Source organism: Mytilus edulis, chromosome 1 (assembly GCF_963676685.1).
Source record: "Mytilus edulis chromosome 1, xbMytEdul2.2, whole genome shotgun sequence".
NCBI lineage: Eukaryota > Metazoa > Mollusca > Bivalvia > Mytilida > Mytilidae > Mytilus > Mytilus edulis.
The window spans coordinates 98,425,729-98,446,417 of NC_092344.1; the positions used below are offsets into that span (position 1 = coordinate 98,425,729).

Genomic DNA, 20,689 nt, shown 5'->3' on the forward strand with positions numbered 1-20,689 from the left:
AAATAAATATGGATTTTATTCCATGCAATAGTATTTTTGAAAGGTATTTTATTAAATTGTGTTGATCAAGTTAAAGGCTAACTCTAATTTCTTCAAAATGGTAATACTGATCTGTAAATTTGTTTATACCAGCATCCAGATATATATAAAGCTGCCTTCATTGACAGAAGACGAGGTGGTGGATCATTCACTATATCAGCTGACTTATGGAGTCTTGGAGCCACACTTTACCACACAGTTACAGGCAAAGTGCCTTTCTCTCCATACATTGGACGGGATGATAAAAATGTTATGTATGTATTACTTTGATCCATTTTCATTGTTTTATAAGGAATAATAGTTTATATCAAAAACAGAGTTTTGATACGTTCTTTAAAATCTTTTATAACTGAAATTAGAGATTGTCATGAATTTCCTTGTACTGTATGATTATTTTAAACTTGAACACCAACTTTTCTAGAACACTAAACAAGAAAATCTCCTTTTCTTACACACCACACATTTTCCTGTAAAGTTAAAAAATCAAGGATTTATTTTACCAATAAACAAAACTTAGAATTGACAACAGAAAGATATTTTTCACTTAGGCTAAAGTGGTAAGTCAAGTGTAGGCTGTAAGAAATTTTAACCATTGATAATTTTATACTTTTCTCTCCCAAGAGGTTAAATGTATCAGTTTCTTGCAGGATTAGCTATAATTATGCCATTCTATTAATATTTTCAGGTTTGAGATGATCTCAGAAAAAGAATCTGGTGTTATATCAGGGGAGCAGATGTCAGCTGGTGGAAGTATTCACTGGAGTAAAAATCTCCCCAAAACATGCAGGCTGTCAAAGTAACGTAGACTTCTAATTTTTTGTCAAATAATAGTTTTTGTAAAAAAAAACTCAGTTAAAAAAACTAGATATAGCTGACATAAAAATAAAACCTGTAAAACTGAAACTTTACTCACTGGTAGATAATTATGTTTCACAAAAATGTAAAGGCAATCTATTTGAATAGATAAATTCTTAATGTTGTGTAAAAACTATCTTCAATCATTTTCATTGTTGTTTTCATTTTAGGGTTAGATGGTTTTCTGATGTCTTAATCATTCCATTAAAAGGCAGAGAAAAATAAAATTGTAATCACTTTGAAAAACTATCATTAGAGACTTGCTTTTTATTATGTTTCAGATCTATGAACACCTGTGTAAAAACCATTCTTATAAATCTACTGGAAAGTGATAAAACAAAAATATGGAGTTTTGAAGATTTTTTTGATGCCGCTGATGAACTAATGAGCAGGAAACCAGTTTATGTGTTTTATCCAAATACCTGTACAAGAAACATATTATATGTAAAACAAGAAACAAAGTAAGAATTCAAACCATTTCCTCAAATTGCATTAATAGATTTAAGAGGGGGATATGGTATTCTAGTTGGATAAATATTGTACAGTATGGGTACGGTGCAGTCCGGTGTATCCGCGCACATAAGACTTATGACTTCACTTCATTCAACTGATAAAACCAATAATTGGAAAATATTTAGTGAATACATTCATAACATACTTTTATTTCATAAAATTATCAGTTTGTAGGGTTTAAACCTCAAGATTTTGTGTAATGTGTGTCTAAAGTAAGGAAACCCCTGTTTTGAGAGTTCCTCCAATGTCCAGCGATTCGTGCATGCCTTCCAAAAATAGCTTATTTTGAATAGAGGAAAGATTTGCTGCTACGAAAGGTAGCTAAATTCAAACCAAGCACACTGCCAAGGATGCAGAGCAAAAATTATTTCAATCTGATACAAATTTGACTTAAGTAAAAACAAATTTTATCTGATGCTGTATTTTTTTAATGGACATTGGCCAAATATTGTAAATCTAGGGATTGCAGTTATTATTTCAATCTGGAACTTATCAATTTTATTCTTTTTTTTATCCCTTTGGAATGCTAACACAATGAGAAGAACAATTTTATTTGCGTTACGAAGTTGATATAACGAAATCAGCTAATGAGCGGTATCACCGGCCGCACGGACACCGGGGACTCCACTGTATGTGTGAAATATCATGATATAAATTCATGCAGGTCTCTAAAACTGCATCCCATATTTTAGAATAAGAATAAAAATGTTAAAGGTCTAAAATCCAAATAATACACCTTTTCGCTATTTGTCTGCCATTATTGGATATCACACAGGTTCCTGTAAAATTTTGACGTCATAAAGCAAAATATCTGACATCACAATGGAAAAGTGATTGATGTATGTGTCAAAAGTTCAAGCCGGGATTAGCAATAAGGTGTATAGGATTGTTATCAAATAAAAAAAACCCATGTAAATAACAAAATGATAGACAGAAAACAATACAAACATGTGGTATTGAAAAAAAATAAAATTATTAATAATAGATAATTTTCAAATGAAGCATGTTTAGTAAGATCTATTTTATTTTGCTATTTTGTTGAAGTCAAACGTGCAGATTTCTTAAAAATGAACCAAATTCAACTTGATATACTGACCACTAGACTAAAAAAAATGTTATATTCTGACCAATTTTGATTTGTTTGTGACTACTATGATTCATCACTACAATTTAGCAAGGATTTCTTTTAGAATGTGTTTGTACCAAATGTTTTAATTGGGAAAGTCAAACATAAAAATCGATTAATTGATCCTCCAAAATTGGTAAATGTACCAAAGAAATAAATCCAAATCAAATATATCACTGAAGTCCTATCTATTTGAAGTCATAAAGAGAAATAAAGGTACAGGAGTCAAAAGTAACCTTAATTTTAAATAGAATAGTACTACAGTCTTTAAATGTTACTTTTGTTGTAGTTTCAGGGAACTTAAGGATATGATTTCATCAGAGACAGATATTACACATGCTAACCAGTTTGTATTATATTCAGACAATCATTTGAACAATATTTTATCAGAAACCGACTGTGTTTTTCAAAATATTTCCACTGACTATGAGAATCCACTCATTATATTAGATGTATCCAATAAAGAGGAAACAGCCAGCATTATTTATGAACCTTGGGAACATGCAGTGTTCGGTATGTTTTTATTTACTGTAAATTCAGAAATTATTGCATGCATTTATTTTTGGGATTTTGTCATTTTAGATTAAAATGAGATTTTAAAAATGTTTGTGATATTGAGAAAAACCCTGTTCAATTCATATAAAAAATTTCAAATGTGTTTAAATTATTGCATTTTTTTGCAATAATAAAATAATCTCAATGATTTATGAATTCACAGTACTCTGTATTCAAGATATATTTTTTTGAATTGTTAGTAACAAGATATCCTATAGCAGATTATTTTTGGAAGTTTGATTGTTGTTATGGAATTTTGAGGGGAACCAATATATTACACACAACTTCTTACAATATGCATGTGCGATCATAGAAATCAATTTAGTTTTTAAGTTTGCTTATTAGAGGCTGAAATATGAAAATAGTTATATTGTCAACTCATTTCCATAATACTAAAAATGTGCTGCTTAAAATTATGTGTATCCACAAATATGACACAGTCCAAAGTAAAATGAATATAGCATAGAACAGTAATATTTTAGAAAGTGTTTGATAATTTCAGATGAGCCTATGCCATGTTTTGAGCTAACAGAACGAACAGTGTATGATATAAACAGAGATTATCAAGTGGCCAAAATTTATTGTGCAAAAATGTTTTTAATGGAGAAGATAATAAAGAAACTGGAATTGTTTAAAAAGTTGTTGCAGCAAACTGTTGGTGTCAGCAGGTAACACTTAACATTTTATTGTAGAATTAGTTTTTAATTTCACTGAAATCTGATAATTGTAAATATAATATGTTTTTCTTGGATGAGTTAGATAATCGTTGAAAAAACTTTTATTTGTGACTATTTTTTCTGGAAATAGGTCTTTTAAAAAAGATACTGTATTGTGTGTAGAGTATTTTACCTTGATCTTTTAACTTTTCTTCATTTTTGTCAAGCCTTCGACTTTAATCGAAAAAGCGAGACTAAGCGATCCAACATTCTGTCGGCGGCGGCGCCGTCCACAAGTATTGACTCTGTGGTTAAAGTTTTTGAAATTTTAATAACTTTCTAAAACTATACTGGATTTCTACCAAACTGGGACAGAAGCTTGTTTGGATCATAAGATAGTATCCAGAAGTAAATTTTGTAATTTCTGTATTTAATATATATAAATGGACTTAGTTTTTCTGCGGGGAAACATTACATTTACTCTGTGGTTAAAGTTTTTAAAATTTTAATAACTTTCTCAAACTATCCTGGGTTTGCACTAAACTTGGACAGAAGCTTGTTTATGATCATAAGATAGTATCCAGAAGTAAATTTAAAAAAAAATAAATCTATTTTTCCCATATTTTACTTTTAAATAGACTTATATTTTCTGTCAGGAAACAACACATTCATGTACTCTGTGGTAAAAAAAAATTAAACTTAATTTCTTATACTATTTTAGATTTGTACCAAACATGACAGAAGCTTGTTTATGATCAAAAGCTAGTATCTAGAAGGAAATTTTGTTAATATTTTGTACCCGTGTATCTGTATTTTACTTATAAACGGACTTAGTTTTTCTTCCAATTAACATTACATACAGTCTGCAGCAAGGGTCCGGAAACGGTCATATATGCCAGACATGACCGATTGGGACACTCAAAAGTCCTAAATCATTTATTGGGATTTAGGTCAAATTTTCGTTTTTCAACAGAAATAAGTTCGGTCATTTCGTTGAGATTGAGTTTCAAATCGCCATTTTAAACATATTTTTGTTTTGTTATCGATTTTATGTAATTAAACTGCCACTCCAGTAAAGTGTTATAATCCTGAGGGCGCTCCTAATAACTATATTAATGCCTCGGGGAGCTATTGGCTAATGATCGCTAATCTCTTTACCTGTGTTTTCAGTTCACACATGGCTATTTTAATCACAAGCTCCGAACTAATATTATAAAGAAATTAAAATTCTAAACCAACTGTCTTCATTATTTAATTACTTTTCAGCTAAGACAATTGTCAATAATGATTTAAAATTAAATTAAAACTTGATTTAATTTACGGAGAAAAAAGATTTTTTTCACTACTAACACACGTGTGAAATTCTCTTCCGCAGATTTGACACTAAATCGTAAATTTAAAATGATTTCTTGCTAAATAAAGCAAGTGCAACTATTTTCATTAATATTCTTACACTATTAAAGGTAAATATTAAAAAAACGATTTTCTTCTGAGATTTGGATAAACAAAACTAATCCTGGAAATAAGTCCGGAATTGTTCGTTTTAGTATTGTCGCATTACATCTGGTTTGAATTTCGACTTCAGAATCGAAAGAAACGTAAGCGATGACTGAGAAAATTACGATTTTGAGTCATTAAAATCATTTTATTCTTAAACTGTTGCCTTGCCTTAATAGCTTTTGATCGATTTTAGGAAAATGGTAGGATAAATCATGAAGTAAACGCGATGCAACAGTGAAACAAGTTCGTTGATGCTACGAGTATGAGCATACTCGTGCAGTAATGAGCTTTTGACAATCTGTTTTTGAAAAGGGGCACCAACTTTTATGTTATATGAAAATGACCGAAATTAGGTGAAAAAATTTCTGGATCCTTGGTCTGCAGTTAAAGTTTTTAAAACATTTATTAGGTATATAAACTATCCTGGATTTTTACCAAACTTGGACAGAAGCTTCTTACAATCAAAAGATAGTATCAAGAGGAATATTTTTATTGACTTTTTTCCTCATTTTTGTTAAGCCTGCGATTTACAGCTAAAGTAGGCAAGACCCTTACAAATTTTTTATATATGCACATAATTCCTCCCATGGATTGACTGAATAGGTTAATACTCTGTCCCATGCTCTTGGCAAATATTTCTCAAAATACAGATAAAACTTCACAAAATTTAAATACTTGAAGTTTCAAATTTTACTGTTAACAGGTCTATTGTTTTACATGTACCAGATTATTTATTAAACAGTTAAGGGCATATGATACAGTTAAAAGGGAGATAATGAGCTATTTTTCTTGAAATCAAACTGAGACAAATTGATTATTAGCTTCAAAATGAGTAATTTGATCCCTATTTTATTTTAAAGACAATTAGCTTGATTTTTTTATGATGGAATTTTTTGAAATTAGATATCTAAAATAAACCTACAAAATGCATTTTTTTAAATCTAAATTTATGTTGATAATTATATATATATAAACATATTTATTTTCAAAGAATTATTGCATAAATCTAAGGCATACATGTATATAAAAAATTCCAAATGATTTTTAAAAAATCCTTTTGTGCTTATCTTTTAAAACAAAGAGGTTAGGTATGTCTATGCAATGAATAGATTTATCTGAGAATAGTCTGGTGAAAAATAGTTTGTATGCAATTAAAAAAAATTAACTGAGAACAAAAATGTATTGTATGCCCTTAAGATTAAGTTGCTTGTGTTGATATTTGTTTTGCATACCTGAGTAAAAGCTAAACTTTCAATAATTATTTTATTTATGAAGAAAGCATAATGACCAGAAGTTGGATGTCTTATCAAGAGAGTTAAGTTTCCTACAACAAAGACTAAGTGACATCAGTAGCTTAACAGAACATTCCAAGAAAGAGAAATTTACTGCTATAACTAAAGAAGGGGATGAAGCCGAAGATGATACAATGATGGTATGTAAAAACAGAAATGCACTGATTGTAAAGAGAGCATTGACTGCTGTGTTAAATTCTGATTACAAATTCATATATGTATTTTAACTCATTTATTTTCAAATTTGAAAATACATATCGTGTGTTCAAGCTTTGCTTACACGGATCTGACAACACTCCATTCTACTTTCTGTGTTCATGTTTATTAAATCAGTCAATCAAATTCCTACCTAGAAAATTTTGAAGGTGTATATCATCATGACAAATCAAGAAGCCTTAAAATAGAAAGTAGAACAGAGTATTTTCAAATCCTTGTAAGCAAAGTGTAGACACAAGATCTGCATTTTAATCAGATTGCTAATTTGATCAAGACTGTACAGATTGACACAATAGCTTTTTATAATCTGATAGCTGTAAAATTGAAATGCTATATGATTCAGTTGAAGCATTTTCACAAATATGCCAATTTTGCCAAAAATTGAAAAAATGTAATAATAATTGTAAAAATTTGTACTTACGTTTTTATATGTAAAGGTTACTGATTTAGAAAGATTATTTATTGCTGGATTGTACATGTTCTATATTAAGATATAGATTTCTATTCTGAAATGTATATTTTACCAATATTTGCTTCCATTTATTAAAATAAATTTTTTTGAATATTAGAAATAATAATATTTTTAGACAAAAGCCAGAGTTCAAAAATGTGAGAAAGTATTGTCAGAAATATCTGGATTATATACAGAAGAGAAAAAACTATTTCCAGGACAGAAACCATGTGCAAACTGCCTACAAAATAACACAGATAGGTATGGATTATACATTCAATTTAGAAAAAAAAGATGTGGTATTATTGCCAATGTGACACTTATAGACCAAAGTTCAAAAGAAGCAATTATAGGCAATGAAACAGCTTTCAGCAATGAGGAAATCCAATACCATAAAGCCAGCTATTAATTTAGTATGTTTTTTTTAAAGAAAATATGAACCATTTTATTGAAAGAATAGACAATATGGAAAAGAAATTTAAAAACTTTCGTAATTTGAATGTGAAAGTATAAAAGAGATGCATGAGCTACTAAAGGGATATTTAATCTCACAAGCTGAAAAAAAGTGGCAATGGCATGACAAAAAAAGTAAAACAACAAAAAAAGAGACATCAGTCTACATAACCCAACATTGAAAACTAAAGACTGAGCACCACCTTTTTTAAGTAATCCTTGAAGATATGTATGTTGTTAATGAGTACAAAGTAAATATAACTAATGCCTAACCCCAATACTTTATGTGGCTTCAAATAGATATTTGAAATGACTTTAACTATTGGAAATGATTTCCTAATGTTATCTTGAAATATCTACACTTTTGATAATCTGAATCTGGAAAGGAAATAATTTTCAGCCAATATATGCAATATTAGGAGTAGAACATGTAAACGTCTATATACAAACCATGTATGTAGCTCCATAGAGGGGGCAGGCCTCCTAAATCCTCCTCTGATGTTTAATTCGTTTTGGCCATTAATGAAAAGCCAGTACAGTAAAAAACATTTAACCTTAAGCTATGAAGTAAAAGAACATTTCTCTTAACATAATGTTCAGCTGTTTCAATTTCTAAATGTCTTTTCACAATGAAAGAACGGAATTTACTAGAATTTTTTTTTAAAGTGAGAGAAAAGTAAGGAGACATGTTGTACAATCAGAAGAATTACTGAAGAAATTTGCTGAGAGACGAAGTCAACGTATGACTGTACATATAGAATATATGCACAATTTTGACAGGTTAGTTTGTTAGAATTTCTAATCCAATTTTTATACGCCCGTCAAAACTTTGACGGGACGTATTATGGTTTACAAATGTCCGGTGTCCGTCCGTCCCTCTGTCCGTCTGTCTGTCCAGCGTAAACATGTGGCACCGTAACTTGAGAACGACTTATCTAAATTTCATGAAACTTAATATTTGTTTTTTATGATGGTCAAATGATCTGATACTTTTTGGTTAAAATAAAATTTATACTTTTTGAGTTACGGCACTTTGTAACTAAAACAGGGGTGTGTTTTTTTTCACATGTCGCACCGTATCTCAAAAACGATTCTTGATTATTGCTTAAAACTTTACACATTTCTTAGTACATATCTTAATATCTGTATACTTTTTGGTGATGATTCAAAATTTCATTTTTGAGTTATTGAGTATTTTGTAAAAAAGGGGGAGGGTTTTTTACATGTCGCGCGGTATCTCAAAAACAATTTATGATTATTGCTTAAATCTTTACACACTTCTTTGTTATATTAATCTTGAGATCTGTATACTTTTTGGTGATGACTCAAAATTTTATTTTTGTGTTATTGAGTATTTTGTAAAAAAGGGGAGGTGTTTTTTTTTACATGTTGCGCGGTATCTCAAAAACAATTTATGATTATTGCTTGAAACTGTACACACTTCTTTGTTATATCAATCTAAAGATCTGTATATTTTTTGGTTTGATTCAAAATTTTATTTTAGTGATATTTCAACTTGAAAGATGGTGAACCAACACCTGAAGTGGTTATCGTGCGGTTGGGTAATAGCGGGTGGATACCACGCGGTATTCACAGTTGTCTTTCACTATAAAAGCAAATAAACGTAATCAGGTGTTGGTTCACCATCTTTCAAGTTGAAGTTTACTTTTTTACTGTGAACCCCTGCATCCGAGAGGATCCACCTTTGCCAAACTAGCGTTGTACCTAACAACCACACAGCATGAACGAAATACCGGACCATTTAAAGAGTTCTCGATCCGTTGCCGAAAATTACCAGATACGGAGAAAAAATAAGGAGAGATTTGGAAACAGAAGCAACCACAGAAACATACAAAGAAGAAGAAGTCCATCACTGAAGATTTACATACCATACATAAGTACACATGCAAAGTCAAAGAAATTCGGAATACCAGGCATTTTACTTAGGAAAAAAGGAAGGAACCAGAACCAAGATGAACCACATAAACCACAAACCATATTTATAAAGAAAAGCTTCATCCACGGACATTTTATTAGCAAAGTTAATTTTTATGAACACATCTACCAAGATTTACAATTCCCAAAATTGCGGCGATCACACACTTCACCTTTTACTAACTCAATGGAAGCAGTACCTCCCTCGGAGCGAAGCCAGTTGAATTGGTACGGGATGGCCAATGGGGTGTTGTCCAATTTGGAAATAAACTGACATTTTATGAGCTACTTCCATCATTTCTACATTATTACCACTAGAAACTTCTATGAGGACCACTACACAGACATGCAAGAATAGGAGATAACCACATCATTAATAACTTTATTGACTAACTTTCTCTTTGAACTATACTAGATTCTTATTTTACTTTCACTTTCACTTTCTATTTATATCTATAACGTCGTCATAACAACCTCTATTGTTAAGGCAAACCGCACAACCGCAAAATTTGTACTTCACTGTTTGATTTCATGTATAATATTGTCCTGAAGACGCCACGCTTGTTGGCGAAACATGTCGACCACAATAAATTAATCACCATGCGGTAATTGATGGGTGTTGTTGTCTTTAATTACGTTTATTTAGTGATATTTGTAAAAAAAAACAGGCTGGGGGGTTTCACATGTCCCGCCGTGTCTCAAAAGCAATAAATGGTAATTGCTTAAAACTTACTCAGAAACTATTTATGATTATTGCATAAAACTTCCACACAAGACGTCGGGTGTATCATGCGCTCATGGCGCAGCTGTTTATTCATATTTTTACTGTTAAAGCTTGCCTTTATTACTATTTCTTAAGTAACATTTAATGTTATAATCTGTAACTTGTGGTTTTACACTTGACTCATTACTAAGCAAAAGATTTTTTCTTTTTTCTTTTATATTTAAACCAGGAACTTGTTTAAGAACTGAGCAGATCATGTAAAAATCAGACAAATTGATGTTTGGAATCTTTTGATGTTTAAACAAAATTGAGATGATTTTAAAACATTTTAGTTTTAATAAAAAATATTTATAACTTTTGTAGAAAAAATATTCTGGAACATTCCAAAGAAATACAAAAGATGATGACAATCAGTAAAACAGAATTTGAGAAAGAACATTCAGATTTCATTGCATGGAACAGGTAATGCTGTAATTATATAGCTAAACACTTATAATGATGTGAAAGCAAGAGTATGATGTTAAAGGGAGATAATTAAACTAATTTCAATTTCTTTGTAATACATGTAATACTTTATTCCAAAAGCAAGTACAGCTTATAGGATATATATATATACATTTTTTGACAAATTAATTATACATGCACCATATCACATATACAGACATAAAATAATAAAATATTAACTACATTAAAATACATTAAATATCTCTTATACAATACAATTTTAAGTATAACACAGATTATGAAATTCACAAAATAATTAAAAGTTAGCAGTATGGTTTCTCAGCTAATTTTAAGTCTTTACCCAGATTGTTTATTGTACAGGGAATAATTATATCAATTTATAAGTAGAGGGGTGTCTCCAATAATATTGTTTGATATATCTTCCCTAATGTCAGCATATTTAGTAAATTCCAATAAAAAATGAAATTTGTCTTCAATGGAACTTGTATCACAATAAATACATAATGTATCTTTCCTGTCAATATAATAATATCTTCCAGTCTCTATATTCAAATTATGTGCATAAATACAGTATTTACAAATATAAGGTTTATATATATGATTCACTTGTTTGTTTAAGTAAAATTGTAAAGCATGTGTAAAAAAAATATATTTATATAATTGACATTTATTTGAGACTTTAAAGAAAGCATTTGCTTCGCTTGTAAATTTATTAACTATTCTTTCTTTTCGTTGTCTTAAGCCTCGGTCACACCTTACCTGATAGCACGAACGGACGCCTAACGGATGAAAATAAAAGTTGTCCGTTGACAAAATTGACAAAATGGATAACTGACACATGCCGGATATGCAATGTACGAGAAATGGACACGTACCAGACAGAACATGTGTTGAACGTACATCCAACGGACGAGTACCGCATAAAACGGACACCTAACGGAAGCGTACTGGATAAAACGGATGAACAAGATATACGGAATAATCAAATGCGACAATAATAATACATGTAAATCCCATATATATTCAAAATGTTTCTGTGTAACTGGTTTTGGTTTATTCTTCAAAATTCTGCCAAAGGGCAGTGTCTGGCCTAAATAAGAACTGCTTGATTGTGAAGACATGCCTATACACTAAGATCGATTATGAATAATAAGAATTCATGAACCTTAAGAAATCTGACATACCAATAATTGGCATTTCTGACGCGAGATTTTCAATTTGCATTTATCCGTTTCAGATCCGTTCATCATCCGTTTTATCTGTTAAACCTCCGGTAGAAGTCCGTTGGTGAATTAATCTTCTAGACCTCCAACGGATGTCTAAGGGACACGTAACGGATACAAAACGGAAACAAAACGGACGAGTACCGTACAAAACAGACGCCTAACGGACGTTCAACAGACATTTTATCCGTTGGACGTTCGTTCAAAGTTTTGAACATGCTCAAAATTTTCCACCGGACAGAACGGACACCGATGGATAAAACGTACGCTTAACAGACATGCAATGAATATATGAATGGACGTCTAACGGATAAGAACGAACGTCTAACGGACATGAACGGATTGAAAAAAAGTTATTCGTTAGGCGTCCGTTCGAGCTATCTGGTAAGGTGTGACCGAGGCTTTAGTAAAAAATCTACATTTTCTACCTTTTGACGTAACCAAATAAAGTCAAATCCATATTAACCCAAAATATCTTCAATCTTACAGCACTAGTTCTGCTTATCATTTGGTTTCATATTACAGCTATTAAACATTTTATCATAACAATTTTCAATATGCAATTATCAGTACATAATAATTTTATCCAATATTTTACCATTCTATAGTCTCTTGTAAACACAATTTCTCCTAAAAAGCCAGACAGATAATGGTGAAACTTTTAACAGTTGTAGAAACCATCTGACTGAGGATGTGCACAATGGAATATTATCCTGTTTTTCTTGAAGACTAAAATAGTATTTGGTTCATTTCCTTTTTTTTTGTAAATTTTTATAGACTTAGTCATTTAATTTAAGTTTTGATATGCAAATACAGGCATGAGTATTTTTATGAGTTCACTCACAGTTTAAGATTTTATTTATTCACTGGTGTCAACGTGATGATCGTAACTGCAATTACGATCATCCCAATATGGCGGACACAAATTTATGGAAATATTAGAAGCCTGATTTCTCTATTTCAACAGCTTATTTTCAAATTTGTTTAATATGAAGAAAAATCTTAATAATCATTGCCATTGAATGTGTTTTTCCTAAATGATATAGAAACAACTAGAACGAAAATCGAGATTAAAAAAAAACATGATGATGATGGTTACTCCGTCTACGTATGATCGTAACTTTGACATGTTTTTATGAAAAGATGATCGTTACTCAAAATTTCTTTAAATGAAATCCTATTTAGCAGTAACAATGTATTGGTATTACTGAAAACAGTATGATTTGCATACTAAACAAAATGAGTGTTTATGAACACCACTATTTGTCAAAAAGAAATGACATAAGGGGGAATTAGCAGCCTTATTTATATGCAAATGTCCTCAATATTTATTTAAATAAATTATTTAGTTAACATTCCAAATGAAGTACGTTTATATGAAGCAAATATAAATATCATCCTTGTGATACAGTTTAAGATACAGGCCAAAACTTTCACTGAATATTTGAGAAATAACTATTAAGTGATGGTAGGCATGAAGTTACATTATTTTGATGTGTTTCAATCCGGGTCTTGAATTTTCAATGAAAAAGGCAGGGCCGAGCAGGATTGATATTTCAAAATAAAAAAATGCAGAACAACATTTTCATCCTAGCCCCTTCCCCAATAAAAATCAAACAGTAGCTCCTTTATTGATGGTTTCATTGGTGTATTTTTTTTCTTCATTCAAAAGATATGGTTAAACTTCTAAATGCTATATTTTTTTCAACATCTCCTTTAATAATGCTATATCTGATAAAAAAAAAAACACCTGTAAAGTCGGAATTCCCCCAAAATACCAGATTCTCAAAAAGTACTATTATCCCTAGTACAAAGAAAGAAATATCTCCAATTTTACCAAAATGGCCATTGATATGAAATGTCCAATACCTTCTTTATATAAAAAATATATGTTATCAATATAACGTTTTTAACCCCCAAAGCTGTTTAATATTGTACTATAGATAAAAAAAAAACATGAAATCTCGCGAAATCATAACTATTTTTGAACTTACCAATAGGAAGTTACCTTCCCTCTGTGATCGTTCCTCATTATTATCACAATATAAGCTGATAATGTACTCTTTTTCCCATATCAGACAGCTTTATTTATCAGAAAATGCTTTGTTAGAACAGACAGTTATGATCATCTTAAATAAAAGTTACGATCATCGTCGATAAAAATAAATAAAAGTTTTGTCAAGTAAACAAATGAAATAGTTTTCTTCTCAATTCAGCATTATGATACTAGACAAATAATATTGAGAGATAATTGAATTTTGTTGTATGAAAATATACAGGTATAAAAATATATATTTGTAGATATTTTAAACAAGGAAAGAAAAAGAGCACAGAATTGGATGTGTATATAAGTGAAGCTGGTTCTTCTATTGATGATCTTGTACAGACATTTAAGGTCAGGACTCTTTTAGTGTGTTGATACAATATCTATTAACATAAAACATATTTATAGGTTCCATATGTAGAATTCCTTATGCTTTTTCATAACATTTTGCACAATAGTTTAAAATTAATTTATGACAAGGTATAATATTTCTTGCAAGACAAGAATACTAAGACAATATAGAATGAAATTCAAAACAGTGTAGCTGTGGCCATTGATTGACACATTAAAATCATCCATTGACTGGGACAATTTACGTGAACGTTTGTCTGTAACGACCACTGTTCACGACGTACCTACGATAGACATTTAAACTGTGGGGTCACCAAAGGTTTCTTAACGCCTTTAATTATAAAATAATTCGAAAAATTAATCAGGAATAACCTTTGTGTTTTGATTTATATAATTGATATAAATCAGAATATCGTGTTATTTCTGATTAATTTTTCGAATTACTTTATTTAGGTGTTGAGAACCTTTGGTGACCCCATAGTTTAAGTGTCTTTAAAAAGTACATAGTGAGCATTGGTCGTTACATACAAACGTTCACCTAAATTGTCCCAGTCAATGGATGATTTTAATGTGTCTATCAATTGCCACAGCTACACTGTTTTGAATTTCATTCTAAGTTCAATATTTGGTCTGCTAGAATATTTTCTTTATCTGTCTTTTCATTTTTGTGTCAGGAATTAAGTACACAAGAACCACCATTACCTGCCATAGGAGAAAAGACCCTTAAAAGAAAACAGTTTATCACAGATGTTAATTTGAGGTAAGGTTTGTTATTAATTAGTCTTACTAAATAGATTTGCTAGTTAAGCTTTACAAAATTATCTAGCTCATAACGTTTTTTTTAATACTTTTCTCTTCTTTTTTTTTGAATGGAAAGGAGATTTACTAATAATTTGGTAAAAACTGATTAGAAATTTATAATACAGAATAATTGCCTAAAATTTACATTTAGATTATGAAAAAAACCAGTTTTATAATTTTTCAAAAGAATATTAATTCCCATACAAAGATAGACACCTACTGGGATCTTTAAATGCTTTTTTTTTTTTTTTTAGAGTTGAAGATATACAGAGGAATGTAATGGAATCAAAATTAATAGCAGTTCAGTCAAGGGAACAGTTAGATAGGTAAGTTTATACTCTGCATACACATGTGTCTTGAAATTAAAAAAAAAAGTTCCAGATGGGGGAAAGAAAGGGTTTTCATTACTTGCCATTCTACATAAAAGATGGCAGACCCCAATTCAACATTTTGAAACTTTGTCTTTCTTCAACTTCTTCATTGGTACATAGGGTGTTTGGTAGGTTGTTTCCCTTCTTGTGAAATATTGGTCAATGTCTTTTGATCCATGATCTTGTTAGTAACACTTTCCAATGCAGGTTTCTTGATATGTTTTAAAAATCAAAACAATTAATAATCTGAAAAAAAAAAATCCTTTGTTTCTATTGAGTCTACTTTCTATTTAAAGTAAAACTACACTGCCCTTTTCAAAGATTGCACAAACTTCACTTACTTTTATAACAGATGTGACATGGAATGTAACAGAACTATTACTAGTTTATTCAGTGTTTATTCTTAGTATAATCCAGTTTCCACAAGCTTATAATTATATTAAACTTAATGCATGTTTGGTGTTTATACTTTTTACTACTATAGTTTTAAGAATTTTGTAATAATAAAAGTACTTTGTCTTTCTCTTTCAGTTTGTCCTCCTTAATGAGTGATTTCCCATCCCTTGAGGATGTTGACTATACGTCATTGTCCAACAAGTTTGATACTTCATTGACTAATGGAGTAGATACATCCCTTGAGAAGGACATGTCAATTTTAGAGGACTTGGTTGATTGCAAAAGATGAAAATACAATGTAGCTGTTGCTGATCTGACTGCAAAGCACATTATTTCTGTGATATGAATAGAGAGAACACTTGATGTAATTGGTTAAAAGTAATTCTATGCATATTTCTGATGTCGTTTGATTGGAAAATTGGTGTTTTAAAGAAGTGTTATAAATTGGTACAAAAATACCCAAAAATTCATCTATCATTGCTAACATATATAGTATTCATTAGAACCAGGTTAATTTTTGTTATATATTGATATATTTAAAACATTTTCATATCAGAAATGTCTGAATGATAAATCTATCTTATTAACCAATTCTAAATCTAAACTTGAACATGCCTGTTTTTGGTAGACTATAGAACAATAATGTCATCAGCATTCCTTCCACACTTAACAATATATATCATGTAATTATGGTATTTGTTAAATTGATATCCATATGAATACTAAATATAACAGAGTGAAATCCAGCGTTCATATTAATCCCAGGCTACAAAATGATTCTAATATTTCAGTTTATACTGATTAAAAACAGTATTTTTAAATAATCACACATCTTTAAACTGAATAACATAAGATTTATACACGAATAGTTTTGTAGCAAGCTTTCCAAATTTTGCTAAACTATCTTGAATATATGAAGATATCTTGAAGTCTTTGAGTTTCTGACTCATTATAAAATTAAAGAATAGGAAAAAATCAGGTAAATTTTCTAAAAGGGAAAAGATAAAAGGATGAGACTCCTAGACTTCTTGTCATTTGAATTCCTGCTGTTTTTCATTTCGATAAATTATATATGGTACACATTATTCTATTAAGGGTTGTTAATTACCGTAAGTGTTACTTAGGTTACTAATTAAAATTATGAATATTTTTTTTATGATTTTAATGTTACAGTGCTCCTTTGGTTTATTGCCTGCTCTGAACAGCCAAACTCCTATATCCCCACAATATTCCTTAGTCACGTTTTTTCATATATTAAAATTCCATTGTTTAGAAAAACCTGTATTACTATATCACCAATAATTAAATGATGTTTTAAACTAACGGGACATAAACAGTGAAGTTTTCCTCTCTTTGATTACCAAATCACATGATGATTTACAGTTAATAACTTTTTACTGTTTTTAAAACAATTAATGTTAATACTTGGGCATCAAAATGTCTACATCAGAAATAAAAATCCATTATTAGTGAACTGATTAATGACGATTGGTATGTTGAATACTGATAATGTTGCCAACAAAATAACTTTTGACATAGTTCAGTTATTAAAAAAGTGCATGCAAGGATTAAACTTGTTTGCATAAAAGAAGTATTTTTTTTAAATTTTCGTCAGAAAAGTATTTCAAGATGTATTATCTATTGGAAAAAAAGTGAGTGTAATACAAATCATGCAATTGTTTTAATACATGTACAAATATACATTTAATTCTTGCAGTTCAGTAGTGTTTGTTTTATCAACTAACCACTCATTCAAAGATCTTTTGTATATAAAAAAAATTCTAGATATACCACCACCCTCACATATCGGCAAAAAGGTGGCAGTGTTCCAAGAAATGTAAACAACACTATATGCTTTAAACAAATTTTAGTTTGGAAATAATGCAAAACTTTATAAAATCAAGTACAAGACCTAAGATTGTATGTATTTGTTATTTGTGCATACTTATTATGTGCTGAATGATTTTTTACTGATATATATATTCAGAACACTATGAATAGCCAACAACTGATTTTATTTTTTTCATACATATTATTTGATAATGTTCTTTACCAAAGCAAGTCAGGAGCATGTTATTCAATGGTCATGTTTGTTGGTTTCTGTATATTTGTTATTTCTTTATGTTTTTAGCATAAATCAGGTTGTTGTTTATTCTTTTGAATTATTCAACCAATTCATGGGTAGAACTTTAATACAACATTAGAATTGACAACAGAAAGCACCCTTTCATTGAAATTTTTTGACATTCCAGAGTTACTTTATTTTGACCCTTAGATTCGATTCATTCCAGGGTTATGGACCTTAAACTGTTACATTTCATGCAATTTTTCACAAAATCCACATTGACTTTAGTATTCCTAGGGTGGTCCAAATTTTACATTATTTTGATTGATTTAGTGGAAGTTGTACAGAAATGTTAGAATTTGTAAACATATGATTAAATGCTTTCCAATTATCCCATTTTATTCTTGCAACAACTTCAATATGCACAATAAGTGCCCCCTCACCCCCTCTTACATTCTGTATACGCCTGTCCCAAGTCTGAAGCCTGTAATTCAGTGGTTGTTGTTTGTTGCTGTATTTCATATTTGTTGTTTGTTTATTGTTTTGTACATAAGACATAATTACTACAAATAGTAATATAAAGGCCGCTCCTAACCAAAACCAAAATCTTAGTGGCTATGAAGCTATAGTTAGACTTTCTGATTCAAATCAATTTATGTGGTTTAACGCAAGATTTCAAAAACATGCACTTTTTGTCATTTTGAGTAAAACAACAATGTAGGGCACTGAATAATATTTTGATTTAATTGGTATTGTAAACTTTTGCAAAAGTTATTAAAGGTACCAGGATTAATAAAATCTTTAAAAGGAAATATTTAGACTTAGGTTCTTAAAACATTTTGATATCAGTTCCTGAACAAGTCTGATTACATTTGGCATATATACCGTATACAGTTCTTTTACCTCATGGTGAGAATTCTCAGTTCTGTGCTATATGTCTTTTGTGTCTCTGTAAGTTATTGTTGTGCTTTGTATTGATCGGATGAGTTTAGTCCTTTTGAACTTATTTTTGTAATTTGTTCTTATGTTGTCCTGCTACACCACTGTCCCAGCTTAAGGATAGACTTGGCCACCTGTAACTGTGGTTAACAATGTATGAGCATTGTTGTTTGTTGCAGTATATTATTTTTTTTTTTATTGTATATTGAGTAGTTTCTCTGTTATATAGTTTTAATTTGTCATCTCAGGCCTTTAATGGCTTGCTGTGCAGTATGGCCATTTGCTAAAGGCTTTACGGTTAAGTATTATTGCTGACCTTCCACATCATTTGGTCTTTGGTGCAGTGTTGACTCATTGGCAATTATACCTCATCTTATTATTACATGTAGTAAAATTTGTTTTTTTTTTGGTTTTGATTTTTAACATTTTTCAGATCATTTAAAACTATGGCAGAATATATTTGCATATTTAACCCATTCTTTTAGTACACAGACAGAAACAATATTAAGTTTTGACTGATGCTAGCATGCCTTTTGTAAAGAGTGAATCTTTGGGCAATATCATCCATTGGAATTGCATGTCTTATGAGAAATGGAATGAAGAAGCTTTTCCTATGAATGCACATATCTGTTTCCATTTGGAGTTCATGGAATTTGAGTCTTTGTACTTCTATGCGTGTATATTTGTACCCTTTCTTATTTATTTGAACTAATCCCCATTTAAATGATTACGAAAAGTATGAATTGCTTGCAACAATACAAAAACCAAAGACTTGAGAATCAATACATTGTAATAACTCTTTTTACTTTGGAAATGATAGAAGACATACTTTGTAGAACATAATTTTATTGGTGGTGATTTGATTATAACAACTTAAATTTATGTATGCAAACCTATGCCAGAGTGAATCTGTGATACATTTATATATTAATATGTTATGTTTGTTTCATTGATGAATTTACAGAAAAATAAAAAAATATATATTTAACCTTAGTTTTTTTCAAAAAAATCAAAATCATGTTTCGTAAGACTTTTAAAAATAAAAATTGTTATTTTTAACAGAGGGATTCTTTTAATCTCCACAAGAGACCAAATGACAAGAAATTGCCAACTATATGTCACCGTATGGCCTTCAATAATGAACAAAGCCCATACATAGCAGCTATAAAAGGTGCAGAAACGACAAATGTTAAACAATTGAAATGAGATAACTAACAGTCAAATATATGTATAAAAATGAACGAAAAACAAATGCTACACAGCAACAAACATCAACCATTGAATATCAGGCTTCTGACTGTGGGCAGGCACATACAGAATGTGGCAGTGTTAAACAGGCTTCTGACTGTGGGCAGGCACATACAGAATGTGGCAGTGTTAAACAGGCTTCTGACTGTGGGCAGGCACATACAGAATGTGGCAGTGTTAAACAGGCTTCTGACTGTGGGCAGGCACACACAGAATGTTGCATTGTTAAACAGGCTTCTGACTGTGGACAGGCACATACAGAATGTGGCAGTGTTAAACTAGTTTGTCGCCAACCCCCCTCTCAATGGGACAGTGCTGTATTATTTGTCTCTGGTACATCACAATAATTCATTTAACAAAACAATAAACAAAAAAAAATATGAAAAACAGCCACAAAAAAAAAAACGACACTCAAATACTGGCTCCTAATTTGGTACAGGTACATATAGAATGTGATTAGATTAAAGTCGT

At 30.3% G+C, this 20,689-nt stretch overlaps 1 protein-coding gene across 1 annotated transcript in view; it reads left to right on the top strand.

Annotated features, from left to right (window-relative positions):
* Positions 1-17,682, top strand: part of LOC139496846 (serine/threonine-protein kinase TBK1-like) — a 31,471-nt gene extending 13,789 nt beyond the window's left edge. The window contains exons 6-18 of the mRNA XM_071285120.1: positions 133-293; positions 725-835; positions 1,176-1,355; positions 2,823-3,046; positions 3,591-3,756; positions 6,520-6,676; positions 7,340-7,464; positions 8,323-8,436; positions 10,679-10,777; positions 14,305-14,398; positions 15,073-15,158; positions 15,454-15,525; positions 16,102-17,682. Of these exons, the coding sequence (XP_071141221.1) occupies positions 133-293; positions 725-835; positions 1,176-1,355; positions 2,823-3,046; positions 3,591-3,756; positions 6,520-6,676; positions 7,340-7,464; positions 8,323-8,436; positions 10,679-10,777; positions 14,305-14,398; positions 15,073-15,158; positions 15,454-15,525; positions 16,102-16,255 (1,743 nt within the window). The 3' untranslated portion in view covers positions 16,256-17,682. The remainder of the gene's footprint in view (positions 1-132; positions 294-724; positions 836-1,175; positions 1,356-2,822; positions 3,047-3,590; positions 3,757-6,519; positions 6,677-7,339; positions 7,465-8,322; positions 8,437-10,678; positions 10,778-14,304; positions 14,399-15,072; positions 15,159-15,453; positions 15,526-16,101) is intronic.
* Positions 17,683-20,689: the final 3,007 nt, after the last annotated feature.